Genomic DNA, 21615 nt, shown 5'->3' with positions numbered 1-21615 from the left:
CAATCATTTACCTTCTGAATCCCAGCAGAAGAGGCAAGAACGAGAAGCAGCAATTGAAAAGAGGCTTGAGGATGGTTATTACTTGAAAGAAGCCCTCACTAGATTTGATCAGACCCTGGGAGCAAAAGGAGCCCCCTGTAAAGGCTTTTCCCCCTTCCATTTTATAAGCACTCGTGTTTGATTCCTCTGGGATTATTTTAAAAAACCCTGAGTTTCCATATCTTTGTTTATTGGCAGAGACAGTTTATAGTACTAATGAAATGATATCTTGTCTCTTTAAAAACTGCCCACAAAGAAATTTCTGCTTAAAAGTTCTTGATATCTTCAGTAATACAATCACTAGACCAAGGATTTCTTTGATTTTTAAAAGTAATCAGAGGTATCACCAAGTTCATGGTGTATATCTCTGGCAGATAAGAGATTTGGGATTTTGATGAAAGGTAAGCAAAGCATTTCATGACACAGTTGTTAAAAAATATGATTGTTACCTTCTGAGAATTACTGATGAGAGCTTTCCCAGCTGACAGATATTGTCCTCTGCTAATTCAAATGTTACCACTTACTGCTTATTCTCAGCCTCATAGTGTGTGTGACAAGTCTGGAAGCACTTGCATTAACATTTACAGATTTCAGAACTTTTCAGGTACTTCTATCCATGTACTTCTATTGAGAATATATTTTGTTCCACACATGATAAATATATAGTCCTCTCTTTTTGGTATAAAAGAAAAGATTGAACTGGGGTCATGTTTAATCTATTGAAAACGTATAAATCTTATTGCAAAGATTGACCCTTTCAGTGGCCAAGTTAGAGAAAAATAAATCGAGCTAACAACTCCCTCTGGATCCAGTAGCTACAGAAGCTTTCTCCTTGTTTGTGAGAAGCTGAGCTTCTGTTTCTAGAACTAATGTATCCCACAGTGACCTTGACAGTCAGCCAGTGATGGGGTAGCAGTAAATCAAGAAGTCACTCTTCTATGTAGACTTCGTATTTTTGAGTGTCTATTGACCGTATGCTATTCAATGCTTTCTTGTAACTTGAGTCCCTAGTTGTCTGCCTGTGGAGAATCAGTTGGGAATTAATATCTTGATCTCTAAAGACAATTCATGTTGCGGAGGGGAGCTCTTCCAGGACTATCCTATACAGGTCCTTGCATGAGTTTGTTGGTTTCATACCCTCATGAAATCCCTAACTACACTTAGAGGCAGATTACTTGCTCACACTGTGACTCATTTTAAGATTTGCATTTAGTTCATCTGCAGATAGGCATCAAAAGATTGCTAAGAAAAACTTACTTATTCTCTGTGACCTTGAATTGTTGTTCAGTTGTTGAAGTGTTGATACGGAAGTGGGTGAAGTATGTACAGTTTTTCTTCATGGAAGCACCCATTTGACATGAATATATATGGGAAATGATTGGCTTATGACTGCTGAACTCTGGAATGATGTGTTTCCATGTGGGTTATATGAGTATGCAAATATTGTAGGAGTTGTAGATTATGCTTTATGGAAATTTCCAAATTATTATTTTTAATTAAAGGTAATGATGGATTCAATTAAATTTCTATTACTGTGTCTTATGATCTGACTAATTTATTAGCTATTACCATATTTTATATAATAGAGTGTCAGTGCTTTAGATCATTCAGGAGTCAGACATTAGAATAGTGATAATTAATATGAGCAGCTTGTGCATCTCTTTCCAGAGAACAAGACTCTCCGAATCCTTATTTATCTGAGGATAACTTTTTTTCCTTAACCTTTTTTTAACAGTTTATTTATCTGAATTGGGGATTCTAACTAATATGACTATGATGTTACTTATTTGGGTACTCCTCAGCAATAATGTCATAAACACTGAAGGCAGTTAACTGATATGCAAATATCAGTTGCATTTTGATGGTATTGCATTTTAGTTTCTATAGTAAGCAAAGAATTATTCCTTTTCTGTAGAATTCTCATGTGTTGTAGATTAGTGAGTTCCACTCATGTTGGAAAAGGCAGATTCTTCCCTGGGTGTAAAAAGGCTTAAACGTCAAAGGAAGATGCTGAGTCATCTGGTCAGCTGAGAATATTTAGTAGGGAAGGGAAATAGCTTGATGTTTTACTTAGGAGCATTTTAAAATAACTTTTGTATCTTATTTAAATATTTTAATGTTCTTATTTTTAAATAAAAAATATTTTAAGTAGCTGTGAAAGTTGTTAGAAAGGATATACAAATCTGTACATCTTTTTCTACTATTCATCGTGGAGGGTCCGTGAAAAGTTAAAGGATGTAGCTACCTGGAGTTTTCTAATTGTTTTGCAGTGTTTGATTAAAGTCACAGAATCCTCAAGCTGGGGAGGACTATTCTAGGCATATTTGATCCTTCGACAGAATATTTTGACTGATGCAGGATGTAGGATGTCTGGGGGTAGGACTGGCTGCAGTGCTGGTGGCTTGAGTGTGCTGCCTGTTTATCCAGTGATTGATTTTTTTGTGGAATGTACCCCAAATGAAGTCAACCCAAGTCTTTCACTCACTTTCTTTTCTCCCAATAGATAATTGTAGGAGTTCTTCTCCTTTACTACCTTCTAGGAATCAGTGCCTTAATTGGAGCAGCAGTAATCATAGTACTTGCACCTGTTCAGTACTTTGTAGCAACAAAACTCTCGCAGGCCCAGAGAAGCACATTGGTAAGTGTCCTCACACTTGCATATGATCTTAATATCACCAGTGATCTTTATCATTGGCCTGTTTTTTGAATTACAAAGCTAATAATGTGAAATTAACCAAAAACTGATTCTCAAACACCGTGCAATGTTCAAGAATATGAAATGCAAGAATATGAAAAATTGACAAGCAGTAAAGATGCAATTTGTCTTTAGGTTTGTATTTTTCAGCCAGTACATCTTTCCTTAACAGGAAAAAAATTAAGATCTTTCTGTCTTGCAAATATAAGTGATCAGTGACCATTGGCTGAAATGACCGTGTGCAGCCAGATGATGTCTAAATAAATAAATCATGCAGGACAATCTGTCCAAGAAGGTAGGAAAGCTGTATTCAACCTCAGGATGAAATGGATGTGGAAATCTATGGATGTAACTTATTTAACTCCTGAGGCCTATCTCCCACAGCTGTTCCTCAGCTGGGGAACTTTGAGATCTGCTAAGTCATGAGTTGTGTCTTGGTTCCTACCTTGCCTGAATTGCTTGTGTCACTGCTGAGAAAGTTGTCTTGTCCACCTTGTTCTGAACATTTTCCCCATGTTTGACAACTGTTGCAATGCCAAGGAAGCTTATGAACCTGTAATGATGCTGGACAGCAGGATGTGGTTGTTGAAATCCCTTCTGAATCAAATCATGTGTAATGAGAAACTTGTGTGCCTTCCTGTGAGGAAAGTAATGCATCAACAGTATATACCTTTCTAGTAATGTAGACAGCATTCATCCCTGTATCATCCAAGCAGAGAGTCAGCATTGCCTAGAAGTTTCTGCAGATGGGAGTAGAATATGTTGTGAGTGGATTGTCTGTACTGTGCAGTGAAGTGCAGCACAAAGATCATTGAGCCTGCCTGAAAACTGGAAGCAGAGTAATTACAGTGCACTGTAGCGCCAAAGCCAAGCAGCCCTGCTCAGAGTCAAGGCTCCCTACAGAAACACAGCTTCTTCCTAATGCAGCCTGGCTGCTTTGAAGCCTGGCACCATTGTTTCCACTTCATGCTGATTTGGCAGTGCAGTGTGCCCAGTTCTAGCTTGTCTGCTTGTTCTGATCTCCTCTGTACGCATTCAGAGTGCCTGTTGAAAACCCAGCCAGTGTGCTTGGCAGATGAAGTCATGAGAGGGTGCAAGTAATCAGAAAGCTTTCAGAAGAGTAAAATTTTCAGAACAAGGTATGTGAACTAGGAGTACAAGCCAGTTGGTTTTTCATTCAAGCTCTCACCTTTTCACTGTAGGAATCTTTGCGAAGAACAGCAGAACATCCAAATAAATAGAGTGTGTCCACACATATAGCAAATAGTAGAGAATGCTTGACTAATTACAAGAGGCTGCATACAATTTTTGTGGTCCTTATGTTTAATTAAGGTGCTTTAATTATGCTCTTGAAGTAAATGTGTATGCCAATGTTGCAGGAGTACTCCAATGAGAGACTGAAGAAGACAAATGAGATGCTTCGAGGCATTAAGCTCCTTAAACTCTATGCTTGGGAACACATCTTTCACAGCAGTGTGGAGGAAACCAGACAAAAAGAAATGACTAGCCTCAAGTCTTTTGCCCTTTATACCTCCATATCTAGTAAGTCTTTTTCATTCTTTATCCACTATTCAGCTAAAGGACAACTGCATTATTAGCTGTTAATGAGTTTACCGTTTCTCTGTTGAGATCGTTTTGGTTGCTTTAGGCTCTGATCCCATTACTCCTCACTTTCTATTTAGACAGATGTTCCACTTCTTTAAGTAGAATTTTGCCTGTACAGGAAATAAGCCTAAAATAGAAAGTCAAATCAAAGCTTCATAGCATTAGCTTTTCTAAAGAGCTTTTAAGGGAGAAGCATTTCACAGGCTAGCTCAAGCCAGCACTATTCTTTCCTATAATATAACATTCAGATAGAAGCCTTTGTTGATGTTTATCTTTTTTTATTCTCTCCTGCACAATCCAGTGTATCTTGTGATAGAAAATGCCTTTGCATTGAAGCTCTAACAGGCAGTCAAGTCATGCTGAAGAACATTATTCATATAATCTGCGAGATATTAATGAATTGGAAACTTCAGCAGGAAGTATTCAAAGGCTACAAGCTACCTGTACTAATACCTTCTAGACTAATGAAGGAGAAATAATTACTTGGGAAAATAACTTCCAGTCTAGTTAGTATCATTTGCTTACATTTGCCCAAAAGATGTGCAGTGGTCTGATTTCTCTGCCAAGTGATCGTGTGAGTAAGAGGGCAAGATCTCGATCTCACTGAATTCTGCTGATATTGAGATTTTCGTTGACATAGAAGACCAGATTTTCTCCCTGGGGATCCTGAGCTCTCTGTGCTTGTAGGAGAGTTTGCGTTTCAACATGAAACATGAATGGATGGTTATTATTACATTGCTAACCCGTATTCCTGCCCCATCTAAAAAAGACTCCTGTACACAAATGTTATTTGCTTGCTTCTCCCTCTTCATCTGTTAAATAAACTGTAAATGCTATGATATGTGAGTATTCATAGTAAGAGAATCAAGGGCACTGAGACAAATGCTGTTACAGGACAGGGAAGAACAGGTTCATTCTTCACATTTTAGTAATTCAAGGCCCATCTGAAATCAAAGCTCTACCATGCTTGGATACTATTAGAACGTCTATCAATCTCCTGAGGATATTCATAATCAAAGTAGGAAGCCTGACAAAACCAGTCATTATGCCTAACCAAATGGCATAATCCACCTAGTTCAACTTTCTGTAGCATTTGTTGGAAGCATGAGGTCTTGTGCAGGTTCCCATCTGAAGTAGCCAGCCTCCATGGCAGCCCCAGTGGCATGACCTGCACAGTCTCTTCTGGAACTCCCTTCCTTGCAGTGTGAAGCACTCAAGCTGCTTGCCAGACCTCATAACCAGCTCGGTCTTCCTGCAGGTGCCCCATGCCTGAACTGTATGTGAGCTGAGTGCGCTTTAAAATCCATAGATTGCTCATCTCATCTAGATTGCACTGCTGGGTTCTGAGTAACTGTAGAGATTAGTTTTGTGGTAACTGGAGAAATAAACTGAAGGTATTTAGAAGAATTCTGTGCATGGGTAATTGTGTATTTTTCCTATTTCAAACATGGAAAATATCATTATAAAGCTGCTAGTAGTATTTTAACATTTACCTTGTCTGAATGGAAATTGTCTAAACATTTCTACATGTTTTCCTTCACAGTCTTTATGAATGCAGCAATACCAATTGCAGCTGTGCTTATAGTAAGTATAGACTTCTCTAAGTAATGTTAATTGCAACCACATTTACAAGTATCAGTGACGTAGAGATGAGGAAAAAGGAAAAGATGCAAACCTGACACATATTTGCATTTCCACTGGGAGAGAATGAAAGATGTTCACTTTACGTCTGCGTCCAGAGGCAACAAGGAATATGCAGCACTCCTCCAAACTGTTAAGAGGATATAAATAATGGTTCTTAAGTAAGAGATAGTAAACAGAATGCTTGTGGAATTTGAAGTCTTTGTGCTTTTTCCTTCTTTATGACTAAATACTGATGATCATGTCCATATCTTTGTAGACATTTGTGGTCCATGCTCATCTGACAAGAAAGGCTGACTTCTCTCCATCTGTGGCATTTGCCTCCCTCTCCCTATTTCACATTCTTGTGTCTCCATTGTTCCTGCTCTCTAGTGTGGTTAGATCCACTGTCAAAGCATTAGTAAGGTAAGAACTGTAAAATGAATACCTTTGCTTCCACTTCTTGGACTACAGCTCATTTTGCAATTGTAATTTTAGAAATAACACTGTGATTATTTATCAGTGATCACTCTAAGTTGCTTCCTTACCTTGTGCCTTGCATAATGCCCTCGGCTGTAGCATGCAGGCCAAGTTCCTCACTGGTACAATTGTCAGAAACAATGTTTTGTGGTCTGCCATTACTAATTTATTGTATAAAATGGGCTGAGCTGTGTTGATACCACATGTGACATACATGTGGTCACAAGAAAGGAGGTGTAAACTTACTGAGAGTGTGGTTCTGTCAACCATCCAATTGATTCCTCCTACATGAAGTGTGTAGAAGATGATCACAGGAGAGCATGTGTTTCAGTGTGTGTCACTTAGGCTTTGCTCTCCCACCACCTCTGCATGTTGGCCTGTTACTAGAGAGTTGCACTTAAAACAAGCAAACAAAGTCAAACTATAACACTGTGGACAGAAAAATGGCAATATTAGGTGTGGGAGTAAGCAAATGACAGAACGTCTACTCTAGACTGGATGAATTTTAACTCTCTTATGAACACATTAGCTTTAGCATTCAACACCTGAAATAATAACCAGTACTTGAGTCCTTTTCTCAGTAAAAGGTGTTTACTAGTTTTTCTTTGATTATCAGCAGCTTTGTGTTTGAAACAACAAAAATCCCAACTCCTAATACTTATCATAGTCAGTGAAGGACAGTTTGGGCTTCTTACTTTATTACACTCTTTTGTGATCTCAAATATAGCTGTCTAAAATCTTGCCTCAAGTATTGGACAGATAGTGGATACCAGCTCTAGCTTAATTGTTTTTGTGCCACTTTGGAGATGGAAAGGAGACTACAGCAGGAAGGTGAGGTTCCCCTCACTGTTGAGAAATTCCCTGACTGTGTGAAGTCACAGCTGTCTCCACTCCCTTAACAAGTGTGAAATCTGAGAGCATCAGCAGCTGGCCTGAAATGTTTTGCAGGCACAGTGGTAGCCCCTTGAGCTGTGGCAAATTGTCATGCTAAGAGTGCAGCCAGCTAAGTATCTGGGGACTCATGCTGGTAATGGTCATTTATTTTGATTTGTGGAAGGATTTATTTTTTTTTTTGTCAATGAGTTCTGTGCCTGGTAATGCCACAAATCAGTGCTAAAATGATTAGTGTCAGCAAGTATCAACCGCTAGCCAAGTTCATGAGTGATTCTTTAGTTATCTTTTTGTTGGCAGGGTATTGCCCTGCCATTTACAGTGCAGGCAGGAGTCCCCAGTTAAAATTGTGCAACAAAGTAGACAGGAAGCCTGTTTTCCTGGCTGTCTTTGTCTTAGTGGTTCACTTAGTGCTACAGAGTGCGTTGCTCACTAGTGCTACTGGTGCTGCTCTGGATGTGACTTCTGCATTCCCCAACAATCACTGCAGTTCCTTGGAAGCAAATGCCAGATATTTTCAGCCCATACAAACACAAACACATGCTTACTTAAATATCATGGTACAACAGATGCTAGAAAGCTGTTTTTGTACTGATTGAGCACAAGTAATGTTTACTTGCTGTAACTGTGCCTTGCTGTTACACCTTGCTGCCAATAAGTAGCTGATCAATAAGATTTGATAAGGTTAATTAACTTCACGAAGCTATTACTTAGCTTTCATTAGGCTCAGATATTCTAATTGTGTTTAGCAAGTGTACAAGACAGCTTGTCCTGCAGTGGCAGAAAGGAATTGGCTGAGTGATGCAAAAGATGATCCAGAAGTGGAATAAGCCTGTGAAACAATACTAAGTCTGTGTTACTGGCTTTGAATCTTGGGCACTTCACAGTCACTGCTTTGTTAATATTGGCTAGAATCTCTAATGTCAGATGCTCTTAAAGACAAGAATCTCCACAAATGAACTTGCACATGTGTCATGTGATAAAAAGATAGTGGCTTAATTGCAAAACATCATCGTGGATTGCTGTTGACAGCTGGAAGAACGGTGATTCACAGCAGTGGTAGAAGAGATTTAAAGCTTATGCTCCACATAAGGATACTGCAAAATTCCCAACTCAGAGGGCCGAGGTGTTTGCTCCTGAGTGAGAGATGGAACTGCTGTAGTCTTTAAACTTTAAACAGCCAATTTATTTATTTCTTACATGTGAAGTCTTCAAGGACCAAGGAAAATGGTGTAGAGTTTTCTGTCGGAAAAGGTCAGGAAGCAAGAGTGGCATTATGTATCTTACTGAGTTTAATATGAAACTGCTTTTTCAGTCAGCTATGCAAATAACTGTGTTTTAATCAATATCTCTAGCATGGAGCTTAAAAATAAGATTCCCAGTGGAGATATTGGAATTCTGGTGAAATTGCTGTGTCAGCTGGAGCTCTGCAGAGAGCATAATTTCTTTATTTTTATTCTTTATGAGTATACAGTGCTAAGACACTCTGAAGTATGAGTTGATGCCTCTAACAAAAGATTTGCTCACAGCTGTTTGTCTCTGTATGTCCTCAATTATTGTCTTAGAAGTAGCAGTACCAGATTTAAGAAGAACATTAGGCAGGTTGCTTGTAGAGAAAAATCTTGGTGTTTAGAGTACAGCAAACTTGATATAAAACCAATGAGCAGGGAGCACCAACAAAACTATCAAATAGCTTAATAAAGACATGGTCTTGTTTGGGTGGATGCAAGGACATACTTTCTGTCTTTTCTTCCTCCCTTCTTTGTCATGAAGAAGATAAGCAGAGGTCTTTTGTATCTGCTCTTTTCAATTTCAGAGCAATTACTCAAATGTTAATGTATGCCTGTAAAGAGTTCACCTGCTGTTCCATTTAGGTGGTGGCTAGACCATCATTTTGGTGTTTAAACATTAAACATTTAAAGTGTTCTGTTTAACATCTGGTTCATTGAAAAAAAAAGCCAGGGCCATTCCTAGCCTTATGTGAATGTTTAGAGACAGATTTATCATCTCTTCCTTTGAAATAATAGGCCTTTACATTAAGAAACTGTGGTCTAGCATCAGGCCTGAATTACTTATTATTCCTTTTGTTCCATCCCAATTAGTTCCTCTTCCTCTCTTAAATCTCTTAGGCTGTAATACCTGTTGTACCCAAATCCACCCATTGTATCTCTCAGTCCTCAGATAGCTGCAGTTATCCAAGTGAGCAGATTGATAGAAAACCAATAGCACATCTTCTTCACTAGGCACTTCCCAGCTGGGCACAATTCCTTGCAGGACACATGCTGACTGTACAGGCAATCAGACTTAAGTGATCTCCTAAAGCCTTTGTCCATGCACTGTTTTGGCACCGTCAAAGTATCCCATGAGGCTCCTAGAAGAAACTTTCTTCCTTATGAAGAAGAATCTCCAGTAGAGGAATGCAAAATAAATGCTGATTTTATATATATATATGTATATGTATTATATTTGCATACCAACAGGTCAGCACATCTCTTTGTACTATAGTACAATTAGTCTAAGGGAAAATATTAAAATCAGTTTTGTCAGTTGTTCTCTGTAGATATATTTTTAAGAATTTAAAGCCTTCTTGTACCTTACGAGTTAGGATACTGATCGTTTACTTATTTCCAGCCCCTTTACCATTAAGTTCAATCTGTGTAGGGTTAGAAATTTAATTTTCTTGTTCTATAAGAAGGTTAGACATAAATTCTACAGAGTTGGGCAAAGAGATCAAAATGATGTCATTATCTGTTAAATGCCATAATAAAGGCACACTGTCTCTTAAATAATTAAGTGTTAAACTGCTTGGGAAAAGTTTGTGTGTTACTCTATATCTCATCTACTGAACGCTCTTCTCCTTTTTCACGTTACCTCATGCTATGCAGATTTCATGATTCCTAATGTTTGTTTGGAAAAGCTGTCTGTGCAATGCTTCAGTAATACAGATGACAAATTCTACATCAGTACGTGGCTTCAAAACCAGCTACTGTTGGGGCTAGTCTCCATGACAAGTGCCTGAAAAAATCTTGTGTAACCTCTCTGATGGCATCAGAAATTGAAAGGCCTGAGAAACCTCTGCAGAAACCACTAGAAAGTTATAGCTCTTATAAAACAATCAAGCACATTTTCTCAGCTTTGGTGCAGTAATGTCTCACTGAATGTTTTCGTAGGCCTGTAACAAAATGAAAACAAACCCCACAACAGACAGTGATTGATGTACTAGAAGGGATGCTCGTTGCAGTGGCAAAAGTGCTGTATTGAACCAGAGTTCAAGCTGTAATTCTGTTTTTCCTTTCAGTGTGCAGAAACTGAGTGAATTCCTGTCAAGTGATGAGATTGAAGAACATGATAAATGTCCAGAGCTAAGAAGTGCAGATGCTCAGAGCAAATATCAGGCAGTGGTGAGTAATAATGTTTAATTGCAGGTGAAATGACTGGAGTGACTTTTACCCAGAGTAAATTTTTTGATTTCCTATCTCCTACTGGTTATTACTGTGATTATAAAAACTTGTTTCAACACCCTCTAAAGTATAGGTGCAACATGCTTGCTTGTGCTTAGGATGCTTTGCTGATGCTGCCACCAGTTACTGTTATTTCTGCCTTTCTGTTTTTTCACAGCCTCTCAAAGTGGTTAACCGCAAGAGGCCTGCCAGGGAGGAGTGGAACAATTACACCTCTCACACAAGAAGACCAATTAACATCACAGAACCGGATGATTTTTGTGTAAAGGTGATATGAAGGTCACTGTAATAACACTGTTACTATAGCACATGAATAGTCACTTTTGTATTCCAGTAAGAGCTACAAATTCAAGATCCAGTCTTTGATCTGAGGCTGTCAGGTGCTTGTACTTGTACCAAAGATTAACCTCCACCTTTCTTTTTTATGCCTTTCGATTTTAACCATTGCCTACTGACCTTTACATTGTGATTGTGTATATCCTTCTGAGTTTCACTCAGCAAATTTCTGTTTGTGATATTTAATGTCCTCTTTTCATTACAAGAATTTCTCACTTCTTTGAAGGCAAATTAAAATTGCTCATACCAGTTGGAAGCTGATGCTCTTCATCAGCTATAGAAATTACCAGAATTAAGAAAAATCCTGATGGTTGTTACAGTGTTGATACTGTTTATTTAAGAAGTTGGCTATTACATTTGCATTTCTGTCACAAGAGAATGAGTAATTTTGGTTTAGTGGGACTAAGTATAATAATTGTTCAGTGCTTTCAGAGTTTTCTGGAGGCTGTCGTGTTGACATCCTGCTTTAGTGCAGGAACATGGGGGGTGGGGAGAGAGGATAATTAGATCAGATCAGCCTGGACTAATGAAAAAGGAGTGGGACAGAGCAGTAAGCTCTGTGAGGAGCAATTTTAAGATCTTGTATGGAAGGTGAGGACCATCCATAATCTTTGGCTCCATCTGCTGTTATCGTTGTCACAGGCTGAACTGGGGTCAAGGAACTTCTGCAACAAGTGCTTTCTGCAGCTCATTGCTCAAGAAAGGGCATTTTTTTGGAGAGAGGACTCTCTGCCTGTTTTTGTTAATCTAGAGGGAGAAGCGCTGTATTTTCTTTTGCTCATTTTTCAGGTTGTTTCCTGAGATGATACAGCCATCAAGGCTTTGTCTCCAGTGGAAATAAAATTTTCTTGAATCAAAAATGTTGTACCTTACATTGCTGGAAGGCTCTGAGAACTTCAGTGCTTCCGAAAAGTTAGAGAAGAGAATCCTGTAGAAGTACAGAGCTGTAAAACTGTCTCCTCTTTCTGTTTTTCACAGTATCAGGTGGAAATCTCCAGCTAGAGTCCTGAACAGATTTGCTTCTTGTTTTTAGTCTTTTTAAATGAAAATATTGTTTGTATCTAACAAAGCCTAGATTATCTGAGAATCATATCAGAAATACAGAGGAAACAACATCAGAAATGTAAAGGCAGCAACATCTAATTTCTGAGGACAGTTCTGCAGATCTCCTCAGAATTTGGGATGTATGATTGCAGTATATGCTGCAGTGTGTCTAGGCTGACATTCAGTGCTCTGCAGAGAGCAAACCATGACCCTCTATGAAACTTAGTTATGTTGGAATCATTTCACCTACTTCATGTGCTCATCTTGCAAATAACAAAACAAACCCTAATAAGAAACTTTGTTTTTCCCTTGGGAATTTTCCACAGTTATCTTATTGTTGTGCTTGCTTGAATTCGGAGATTGTAGCACAAGAGGATACAAGCCTTTAGAAAATTAGTCACTTGAAAATGTTTCCCGTGCTGAGAAAAAGCGAACTCTGTTCCGATACTCAGTGTAATGAAACCAATGGACGTATCTCTTTGTTGAAAAAAGAAGTCAGTCCTAAAGCTGGCTTTCTCTTTCTTATTTTGCTCTGTCTTGGTATAGATTACGAACGGATTTTTCACTTGGACACCTGAAGGTCCTCCAGCATTGTCCAACATTGATATCCGAATCCCTCAAGGTACAAAATGACATCAAGTATACAGAGTAAGATGGTGTTCCGTGAGCACTTGGAAAATCTGAAGCTTTATATGCTGCTTCTCTTGCAGGTCAGCTAACGATGATTGTAGGACAAGTTGGCTGTGGTAAGTCATCTCTCTTGTTGGCCATACTTGGTGAGATGCAGAAGATCTCTGGCAACGTATCCTGGAGCAGGTAGTGCTATTTAAAAAATTGAACCTGAGTTGAACAGTAATGCACAAAAAGACCAAAATTTGTCCTAGGAATCTGTGGAGTCAAGGATTTTGTAGGTGTACAGTCCAGAGGAAAAACCTTGCCCTAATGGCAGGTGAGCACTTCAGAAAGAACCCCTAGCCAGGATGAATCATCATAGAATCATCATCATTATAGAACGGTTTGGGTTGGAAGGGACCTTTAAGATCATCTACTTCCAACCCATGCTGTGAGCAGAGATACCTCTGTCTAGATCAGGTTGCTCAAAGCCCTGGCCAGCCTGGCCATCTCAATCCACCATGAAATAGGTGGGCATTCTGCGCTCCAGCAGTGTTAGCAACATCATACTTCTTAATTAGAAGTGATCAGCTGAAATGTGCTGCTACAGAATGGCATTTCTACTTTGAGGCCCTGAGCTTGGGACTTTGAATAGTGCTGGAAGAGATAACAGCTCACCAGGAGAGGTCTTCGGCTGTGCTTTTAGGTGTGTGCTCCATTGTAGCACAGGTTTAGTGCATGAGAAACTCAGAATGTTTTTATAAGTGGCAGTGACCTCAGGATAGTCCCCACTTGCATCCTGCTTATGTATTGCTTGATCTGACGAGAGGAAAGTAGTCATGGCCTTCATTCCCAACACAGCAGCTGTGCTCCAACAGCCAGATACAGACTGTCCTAGGCTACGCTTCTGACTTTAGCCTTGACCGTGAAAGGAGGAAACAATGCTACAGTCCAACGGCTGTGCTGCCAGAGCTTGGTCTTAACTCTTGCACTCAGTGACAGATTGCATAATGTATTGCAACTCCTAAGTATTTTTTTGATAATTGGTGCCATGTCTAGTTCATAATCTGACCAATGTGTGTGAACATTTTTGGCTTGTTTATATGAGGCTGTTTACTAGATTTCCTAGTTACACAGACTACACTTTGCCTTTAGGGATGCAATTATTTGTAGGTAAACATTGACAAACTGCTGAGAGATCTGCAGTTTATAGCTAACCTGCTATTACTTGTAGATAAAGCTTGATGAACTGCAGGAGAATCTAAAGAAACAATTTTATTTTCAACTGAACAGGAACAATTCAGTTGGAACTGAGTTGCAGTACAACCCTAAGTCACTCTGATTGACAGAAGGCTATTGTTACCTAATGGTTTCTGCACTGATTCTGTGAACTTGTTCTCACAGATTCCTGGAGTGTTTGTAAAGATATTATTTATATCTAGCCTTTGTGCTTATGTCAGTCACTCTGCTCAGAACTACCATATCCCTTGATAGTACAAGGGAGGAAGGTTCCCTGTTTTATAGCTGTGGAAAATGAAACAGAGGAAGGGTGACCCCTTTGGCTTGTGAGGTTGTCAAGAACAGGAGCCAAAGTTGCAGAATATCCTTTAATGCAAATTTTCTTAAACAGAGAATCAGAGTAGGAAAAGTCTTATTGAGTGGACTAATTACATTTCAGCAAGGCTGCAATTTTTTGTGTATGACGTTACAGATTAAGAAGAGTAATTTGAATGTCTGATACTAAACTAAAGCAGATAACATGATGGTTCTGACTAGACTGTGTTTTTAAATAGCACTTGTTATGAAGTACATACTTCTAAACAGCATAAAGGTCAGAATGTGTTTTCATACCTTTTACATGTGTCAAAGTATCACAAGGTAAAATTCAGTTGTTATCACATTAGCTTGGCCATCTGTCCAACAAGCACAAAGGGGCTTGCAGCTGAAAAAATCTTAGCACCGTAACTGCTGGCAACACTGGCACAGATTATTTTTTCATATCACCTTTCAGAGCTGCAGTCATGTGCAGTGGTATAATCAGATTGATGGCTGTAGTTGGTATAGGCTGCACACCTGTGTGCTCCCTTAATTTGATAAGAAAACATTAATGCCTGACCAGGTGTGTGCCATATTATCACAGATGCAAGGAGAGTGATCTTATCAAGTAATCACCGGGCTGTGTAGCCTTAGCTGAAGCAACAATGTGTCACCAAAATCATTAAGATCCTTGTTACAGTTCTTTCATTGGGATGAAACAAACACTTAGCTTCAGTCATTCATGTTACAGAACAGTCCTACATTATTTCATTCCAAATTTCTGTCCCCTTCCTTTCCTCCAAGGTTGTAGCTATGGATGTGAAGGATATACCCTGCTGACATGTCACTCGGTGCTCAGGAAATCTGGGTTCTATTCCTGGCCCTTCCCTTGGTCTAATGGATAACCTTGTATAAATCATTTCCCTCCTCTGAGATTCCATGCTCTGTTGATAAAACAGGATTAACAGTATTTCAGCTTTATTTGCTTCCTATAAAATGGTTTATTTCAAAACCTTCAAATGTAATAACTTGTTACTGGAATAGGAATTAGCTAATCAGATGTGAGCATTGGCTCATTTTGTATTTTATTTTGTTATTTGTATTGCATTGCATGCCAGGAATATCCAACTCATTACTGCCCATTTTCCAAAGCAGGCTGAGAACATGTGTGGCATGAATATATTATAATATGGTCAGAGATTATAAAAATAGAGAAGACATGATTACATTCTGAACAGATGGTAAATAGTATTGATTTGACTGGTTAGTGAGTAAAAAATAGTGTGCCCCATGCTGATTTCTTCTGGGCAGTATCTCACTTTAAGAAGCACCAGTCCAGTTCCAGGGAGCTGTCTGCAGCTATGGAAAAAGTAATACCAGAAGATGGAACTAAATGAGAAATAATTAGCACAGTGTTACATCATTTGTTCCTAAACAAGATATCTACACTCTCATGTGAATTTTATAATGTGAGGGAGGTAGTGGCTTCATTAAGGTTGTTCACAGTGGCTTTCTTCCTGCTGTACTCAATATGGAGCTGTCTCTTTGTTTTCATCAAATGACAACACAGATGTGATTTTGATGCCTAAAAAGTACATAGATTTTTATAAATATGTTTTTCTTGGAACTTTCAGAAATTCCAGGCACTTAATTTCATTTTATGTAACTTTGTTCAGAATAAAGGTATCAGTGCTAGCTGTCTCTCAAATTCTACAGTAGACTGAATTCAGATACAGTCATTTTTTACTACCTATTAATTTTTCTAAAAGTTTTTCAAGCCAGCCTCTTAAACTGCAGGTATAGTTCTCCTTCCTGCACACTTATAATCAAGTAATGTTAGCCTGAAGTTCCCTTTAAAACATACAGAGCTGTGTTCCCCCTTGATTTTGCTCCTATCATTCAACACAGATTTTTCATATTTTTTTCAGCAGAAGTGATTTTGCCTTCAGTAGTCAGTCTGGTTGGTCATTCTGTCAGACAACCCTGCCCTTTCTGTGAGCATCTTTGCACAGTCTCAGAAATCAGAAAACACAAAGCTGTTCATCCCTCAGACCTGCCCATGGTTGTTTCTGCAGAGGCATCCCCAAGGATAGTGCTGTGCAGAATGCAGCACAGTGCAAGTCATCTGCAGGTGGGATTTTGTTTTCAAACCGACCTGCAAAGGTGCATTTCCTATCATGGAAAAATTCAGTATCTGACATCATCTGTTTGTTTTCCCTAAAAATGTAATCTACTTAATGGATCTCTGTTCTTATCACACTATGGCTTCTCAGTTCTGGTGGCACCTCCAGGAAAGAATGAAGGTGAACTCACTTGTTGAATCAAATTAAATGTTTTTAAGAAAAGAAAAGGTGCCAATTTTTTGGACTGCTGAAATCAAGTCAGTTTCTGCAGAAGGAACAGATGTTGCACTGCAGCTCTCTGATACATACTGTTTGCAGTGTGTGCACTAAATGGAATTTAATAGCTTTCCTTTCTGGGGCAGATTGCTTTTGCTTACTTAAGTAAACAATTTTGCTTTCTGTTTGTGATGCAGCTGCACTTCTGACAGCGAGATGGGGGAAGATATCAGGTATGGTATCACATATGAGTGTTGGTCTTCTGACTAAGTTCATCACAATCGGAGGAACCAAAGAACCACTTCAGATTTTCTGAATCGGGATTCTAAAAATCAGTGAAACTTTCACTGCTTTACAATGCAGTTTTTTAAACCACATATGACTCATGAAAATAGGAGTTGGATTTCCTTTATGAAAATGTTTCCATTTTCTGAAAATCAGATCCTAACTTTTCTGCATGTTTTTGTTGGGTAATCAGATAATTTCCTAATGCTGCACTTGAAAATATGGTATCGAGTGTTGTTTTCAAGGTTTTATTTAATTAAAGCAAATTCTCCTCTTTATCATTCTCTTCATTGTTTGCATCCTGTCCTGAGTTCATTTTCACACTAGCATTCGTCAGACACACACAAAATGAGAAGTGTGAGGAGCTGCAGATCAGTCCATCTGCTGGCAAAGTATACTTGGGTGGAAATTATTTCTACCTGCTTAACATAGCTCAGTTTATATTTTGGGAATGCTTAACAATTTATTAGAGAGCAAATTCTTTTGATGCTTTTCTGTCATTTCCACGTGGTGCACAAACCTAAAAATCATGGGTAAAGGATACTTGGAAATCTTGTAGCTCTTTCTGCATAAGAGAAACAACAGTTTTGGGGATGAATAAAAGTGAATCCACTCGAACCCATTAGGGTACAAAAGAATTATGATCAGAATTAGACATTCACATGTTTGAAACTGTTGAAGAGGTACAACTAAGTAAGTACATTAAAACTGTATGCATTGTGTAAGTACATTAAAAGGCCATGAAAGGTTATATGAGGCACACAGGTTCATAGATTTATCATAGATTCTGCTAGTCCCTGCCATGTTGGCTATAAGCTGTAGGAATATGTGTAGTGACTTTGCACTGGCATCTCATAGAATATTCTGGTGCTCTCAGAACAGAGGTGAGCTAAAATTGTGTGAGATCTTGAGCATTTGCTCACAGGTGTTGAATACTTCGTGCAATGTTAAAACACTTTGTCAAAACTGGAGCTTCAACCGTACCAGTTTTAGGTCTGTATGACTCCAGCATAGTTAAGAGAGTAGTTAAATTGTAGTTAAATTGTTGTGTTTTTAGTTACAGCGTAGGGATAGCACTCTAAGGCATTTTTTAATTGTCTAAAATTGCTGAATTGAAAATAATAATAATAATCTGTATTTGTTTCCTGCAGCCCAGAGAAAGAATCTGTTGAAATGGAATTCAGGTACAGCACTTTAAAAACTTAATGGTAATAGTTTTCAGAAGTGATTGATTTTAATGAACTGTTCTTCTTTAGAAGCCAAACATGTCTGTATGCAACCACCACACTACTAGCAGTGATCTCACCATTCAGTAATGGCAAAAGCATTTGTTCCTTAATAATCAGGGCGTACAACATGAAAATGTTCCATATCCTAGTATCAGGCTGAAAATAATGGAAGCATATTCTTTTCTTTATGTAGATGCAACAATAATATAGGAACAGGACATGTTTTGCTTGTATCTGGAGAATGCTCAGTTTTGAGTTAATGCTAGAAATTGCTGAATTGTGCAAAATAATCATGACAAAATTGTAGTCATCAATCCAATGCACACAAAAAAACTTCTACTGTGTAGTATTTCCTCTTCCATTATAATTCAATTTAACTTCCATTATAACTGCATTTTTGTTTCCTTTAAAAATCACCAACATTTTAAAGTTGTTGATGCTTGCTAGAGCACTGAGGTTCATGCATGAGTGTCCAATAACTAATCTTATTTTCAGTTCTGAGCCTACTGGACTTACCAAGATGATGTGTGAGGATAGATAGATAAGTAGCTTCAGACAGTCCTGACAGTGTTGTCTCTGTTGCTAAATTAACGAAGAGAGTTGATCTCATGAAAAATGTCCTCTCCAGGGTGACCAGGGAGGGTTTCCCTGATTATTCTAAGCTTGGGTTTTGCTGTTTGCATCCTTGTGATCATTAAGAGGCTATGCTCAGTATATCATGTGTTATCAGAGAAGAAATATTACACTCCACTGATGAAAATATGATTGTTTATGCAGTCCAGAAGTAGGAGGCAATTAATTCCACCTACAAAAATAAATTCATTCTAAGTCTTTGTCCGCTAAGCCATTTGTTGGCTGGCCATAAGTCTTCTAAGCATGAAATATTAGGTAGAATCAAGGCAGCTTTTCAGAGAAAAAACATTGCACGCTCCATTTTGGAATATTTTGTTCTCTGAATTCGTGCCTCTGTTTATCTCACAGTTTCAGCAATTTTTTTTTACTGTCTGCTCAGTGTGAGAAGCACTGAAGACACACTGTACATTCCTTATACGATCAAACTCCCTTCTCATGTAAGAAGCATGATGTGCTTTTCTGCCTTGATGTGTCATCCCAGCATCAGTTTGCACTTAAGATTATATTAGGCAGATTTACTGAATTCTTAAGTTGTAATGAATTTTGCCCAGTTCCGTGCTTGTTCCCCAGTTCCTTGCAGTGCAATTAGTAGCTTAACAGCAGAATCTTAGCCAGAATGTGAATGGTGTCTGCAGACATTGTGATGGCTCTCAGCATGGAGTGAGTGTAACTGAGTGTATCTCTGAAAGAAAGAATACTTCCTAGAAAACTTCTTAGACCTTTTTCCTCAAAACTTCAATATTAGTTTTTCAAAGATAAAATAGAAATATCTTTTTGATCGTTTTGAGTTAATAGCAGGAAAGACACAACACAATTCGAAGCAATAAAAAGAGGGGAAGGGAATACACGTTCATCTTGGAACACTCAGAGCAATTTTGTCTCAATCATGGAGTTGAGAACTGCATACTAATTGAAAAAATATTTTCCCTCCTGAGTCAGAAATTAATGCTTTTTGAATTAGATTTTGAGGGTTCAGGCTGAGCTGCATAGGGGTTGTGTGTGTGTGTGTGTGTTCATCTGTGTTCATTTTCCAGTAAGAGAATTCACAGAACAAAATTAAATTTTAATGAGCAATCAGATTTTTGAACTGGGAAGCATGCTACCAAGGTAGCATAACTGCATGTTCTTTCAGTGAAAATTGGATCCTATTATGATGCCTAAGCAAGCTTGGTGAAAGGCTGAAAAAAAAGAGTAGGGCAAGTGACGTTACCTCTTGATAGGAATTACAAAAAATTATAAAGCAATTTTTTTTTCTCCACCTTGTGGTTAGAATTGCATTCAGGTCTAACTAGAATGAGGCCGTCTAGCAGACAAAGGCTGTGTTGGGTGAGAGGTCAGAGCTTTCTGTTGGATTAGCTGAAATAGCTGGGAGGAAAACAAATACCCTGTCAGGCATATGATCCTTCCTTTGGCCCTTTTCTGGAGAAACAATGATGTGCCAATGAGTTTGTCTGTTTTTCCAGCAGTATCAGGTGTTCTAATAAAACATCGTGACTTTCTCCCAGCTCTGCCATCTGAGTCCTCAGAGCGCAGATAGCCACAGAAACACCGTTAGCAGGCAGATACATTTTAAGTTGTAATAATAATAATACAGATTAAAGAAAATCTGCATCGGGAGATCTTGTTGGCCTTCCTCTGAAAAGTTGTTCCTTTTTGTGGTGCATGATAGGGGAAATTCCACAAGCAGAGATTTAGCAACTGGTTTTTGTCTGTGTCCTTGTTTTTGTCTTCACACAGACAAATAAATAGAAAAATGTTAACTATGGAATCCTTATGACTCAATTTCTCCTTTTGTAGCGAGGAAAATAAATGTGTTTGGGGGAGAATTGCCTTTGCTTAAGTGTGGAGTTGTTATATTTTTTTAATACATTAAAAACATCATCTTTGAATACCTCTCCTGAAATGTGCTGCCTAACTGGTGTCACTGCTATACATTTTTAATTAATCTCTCCAGACAGAGCTGGGATTCTGTCTTTTGTAATTTTTTTCCTGTCACCTGCACTGCTCAGGCTTATGGAGTTAGCCTCTCCAAAACTCTCTCACAGCAGAAAATGAGGGAACAAACTGACATTTGAGAGAACCAGCTCTCAAGCTAGGTGATCAGTTGCAGTGTTCTGTTGGAAATTGTCCTAAAGAACAGAAAGGAAAGGCAGCATTTTCTGAGATTTATCACCGGTCTCTACACAAAAAAAATAGGTTTACAATAATCCCTACTGCACTGGGTAAGCTGGAAACTCCTGTTTTGTTTTTCCAGGAAAAGAGGATCAGTAGCATATGCATCACAGAAGCCTTGGCTGCTCAACGCCACAGTGGAAGAGAATATCACATTTGAAAGCTCTTTCAACAAACAGAGGTAATAGGGTTCAGCCCTGTTGTATGCTTTCTTCTCCTTTTAGCTAAACAGTGGTGCTGCATACTTCTACACCTTCTACACTGACACACTGGCCCCGTCCCACTCCAGTAACAAACAGTTCACCTGTCTGAATGTGACAGAAGGCACTGAGTCCTGGACAGTCAGCTCGAACCATGATTTTCATGAAGGACACAAGACAGAGTTCTGTCTCACTTGGCCTGAAGTGTAGAACTATTTTGGCTTCCAAGGGCCTCATTTGTGCAGCATGCAGTACTTTCTCCTTATACCTAATTGGCAAGTATAATTTCCTTGGTCAGTGATAGTTTGGGAGCGGGGGTAACATCTGTTAAGATTTCTTTATTTGGTATACTGTGAAGGATTAATGGGCTGCCTTTTTATTCTGTGTAAACGACCACAGAACATTCTAAAAGATTTGGAAGTTACTGTGGGTATTACA

The 21615-nt window shown here is 38.6% G+C and overlaps 1 protein-coding gene across 1 annotated transcript in view; it reads left to right on the top strand.

Moving 5' to 3' along the window:
- ABCC8 (ATP binding cassette subfamily C member 8) overlaps positions 1-21615 on the top strand; it is a 67341-nt gene that overhangs the window by 20303 nt on the left and 25423 nt on the right. The window contains exons 9-19 of the mRNA XM_085224240.1: positions 2543-2677; positions 4114-4276; positions 5883-5923; positions 6240-6385; positions 10629-10731; positions 10949-11059; positions 12718-12793; positions 12882-12987; positions 16856-16891; positions 18095-18127; positions 21060-21158. Coding sequence (XP_085080366.1) covers positions 2543-2677; positions 4114-4276; positions 5883-5923; positions 6240-6385; positions 10629-10731; positions 10949-11059; positions 12718-12793; positions 12882-12987; positions 16856-16891; positions 18095-18127; positions 21060-21158 — 1049 coding nt within the window. The remainder of the gene's footprint in view (positions 1-2542; positions 2678-4113; positions 4277-5882; positions 5924-6239; positions 6386-10628; positions 10732-10948; positions 11060-12717; positions 12794-12881; positions 12988-16855; positions 16892-18094; positions 18128-21059; positions 21159-21615) is intronic.

This window comes from Meleagris gallopavo, chromosome 5 (genome assembly GCF_905368555.1).
Source record: "Meleagris gallopavo chromosome 5, MGAL_WU_HG_1.1, whole genome shotgun sequence".
Taxonomy (NCBI): Eukaryota; Metazoa; Chordata; class Aves; order Galliformes; family Phasianidae; genus Meleagris; species Meleagris gallopavo.
Note: the sequence above shows the minus strand (reverse complement) of the source record. Positions and strands in the feature narration are given on the sequence as shown.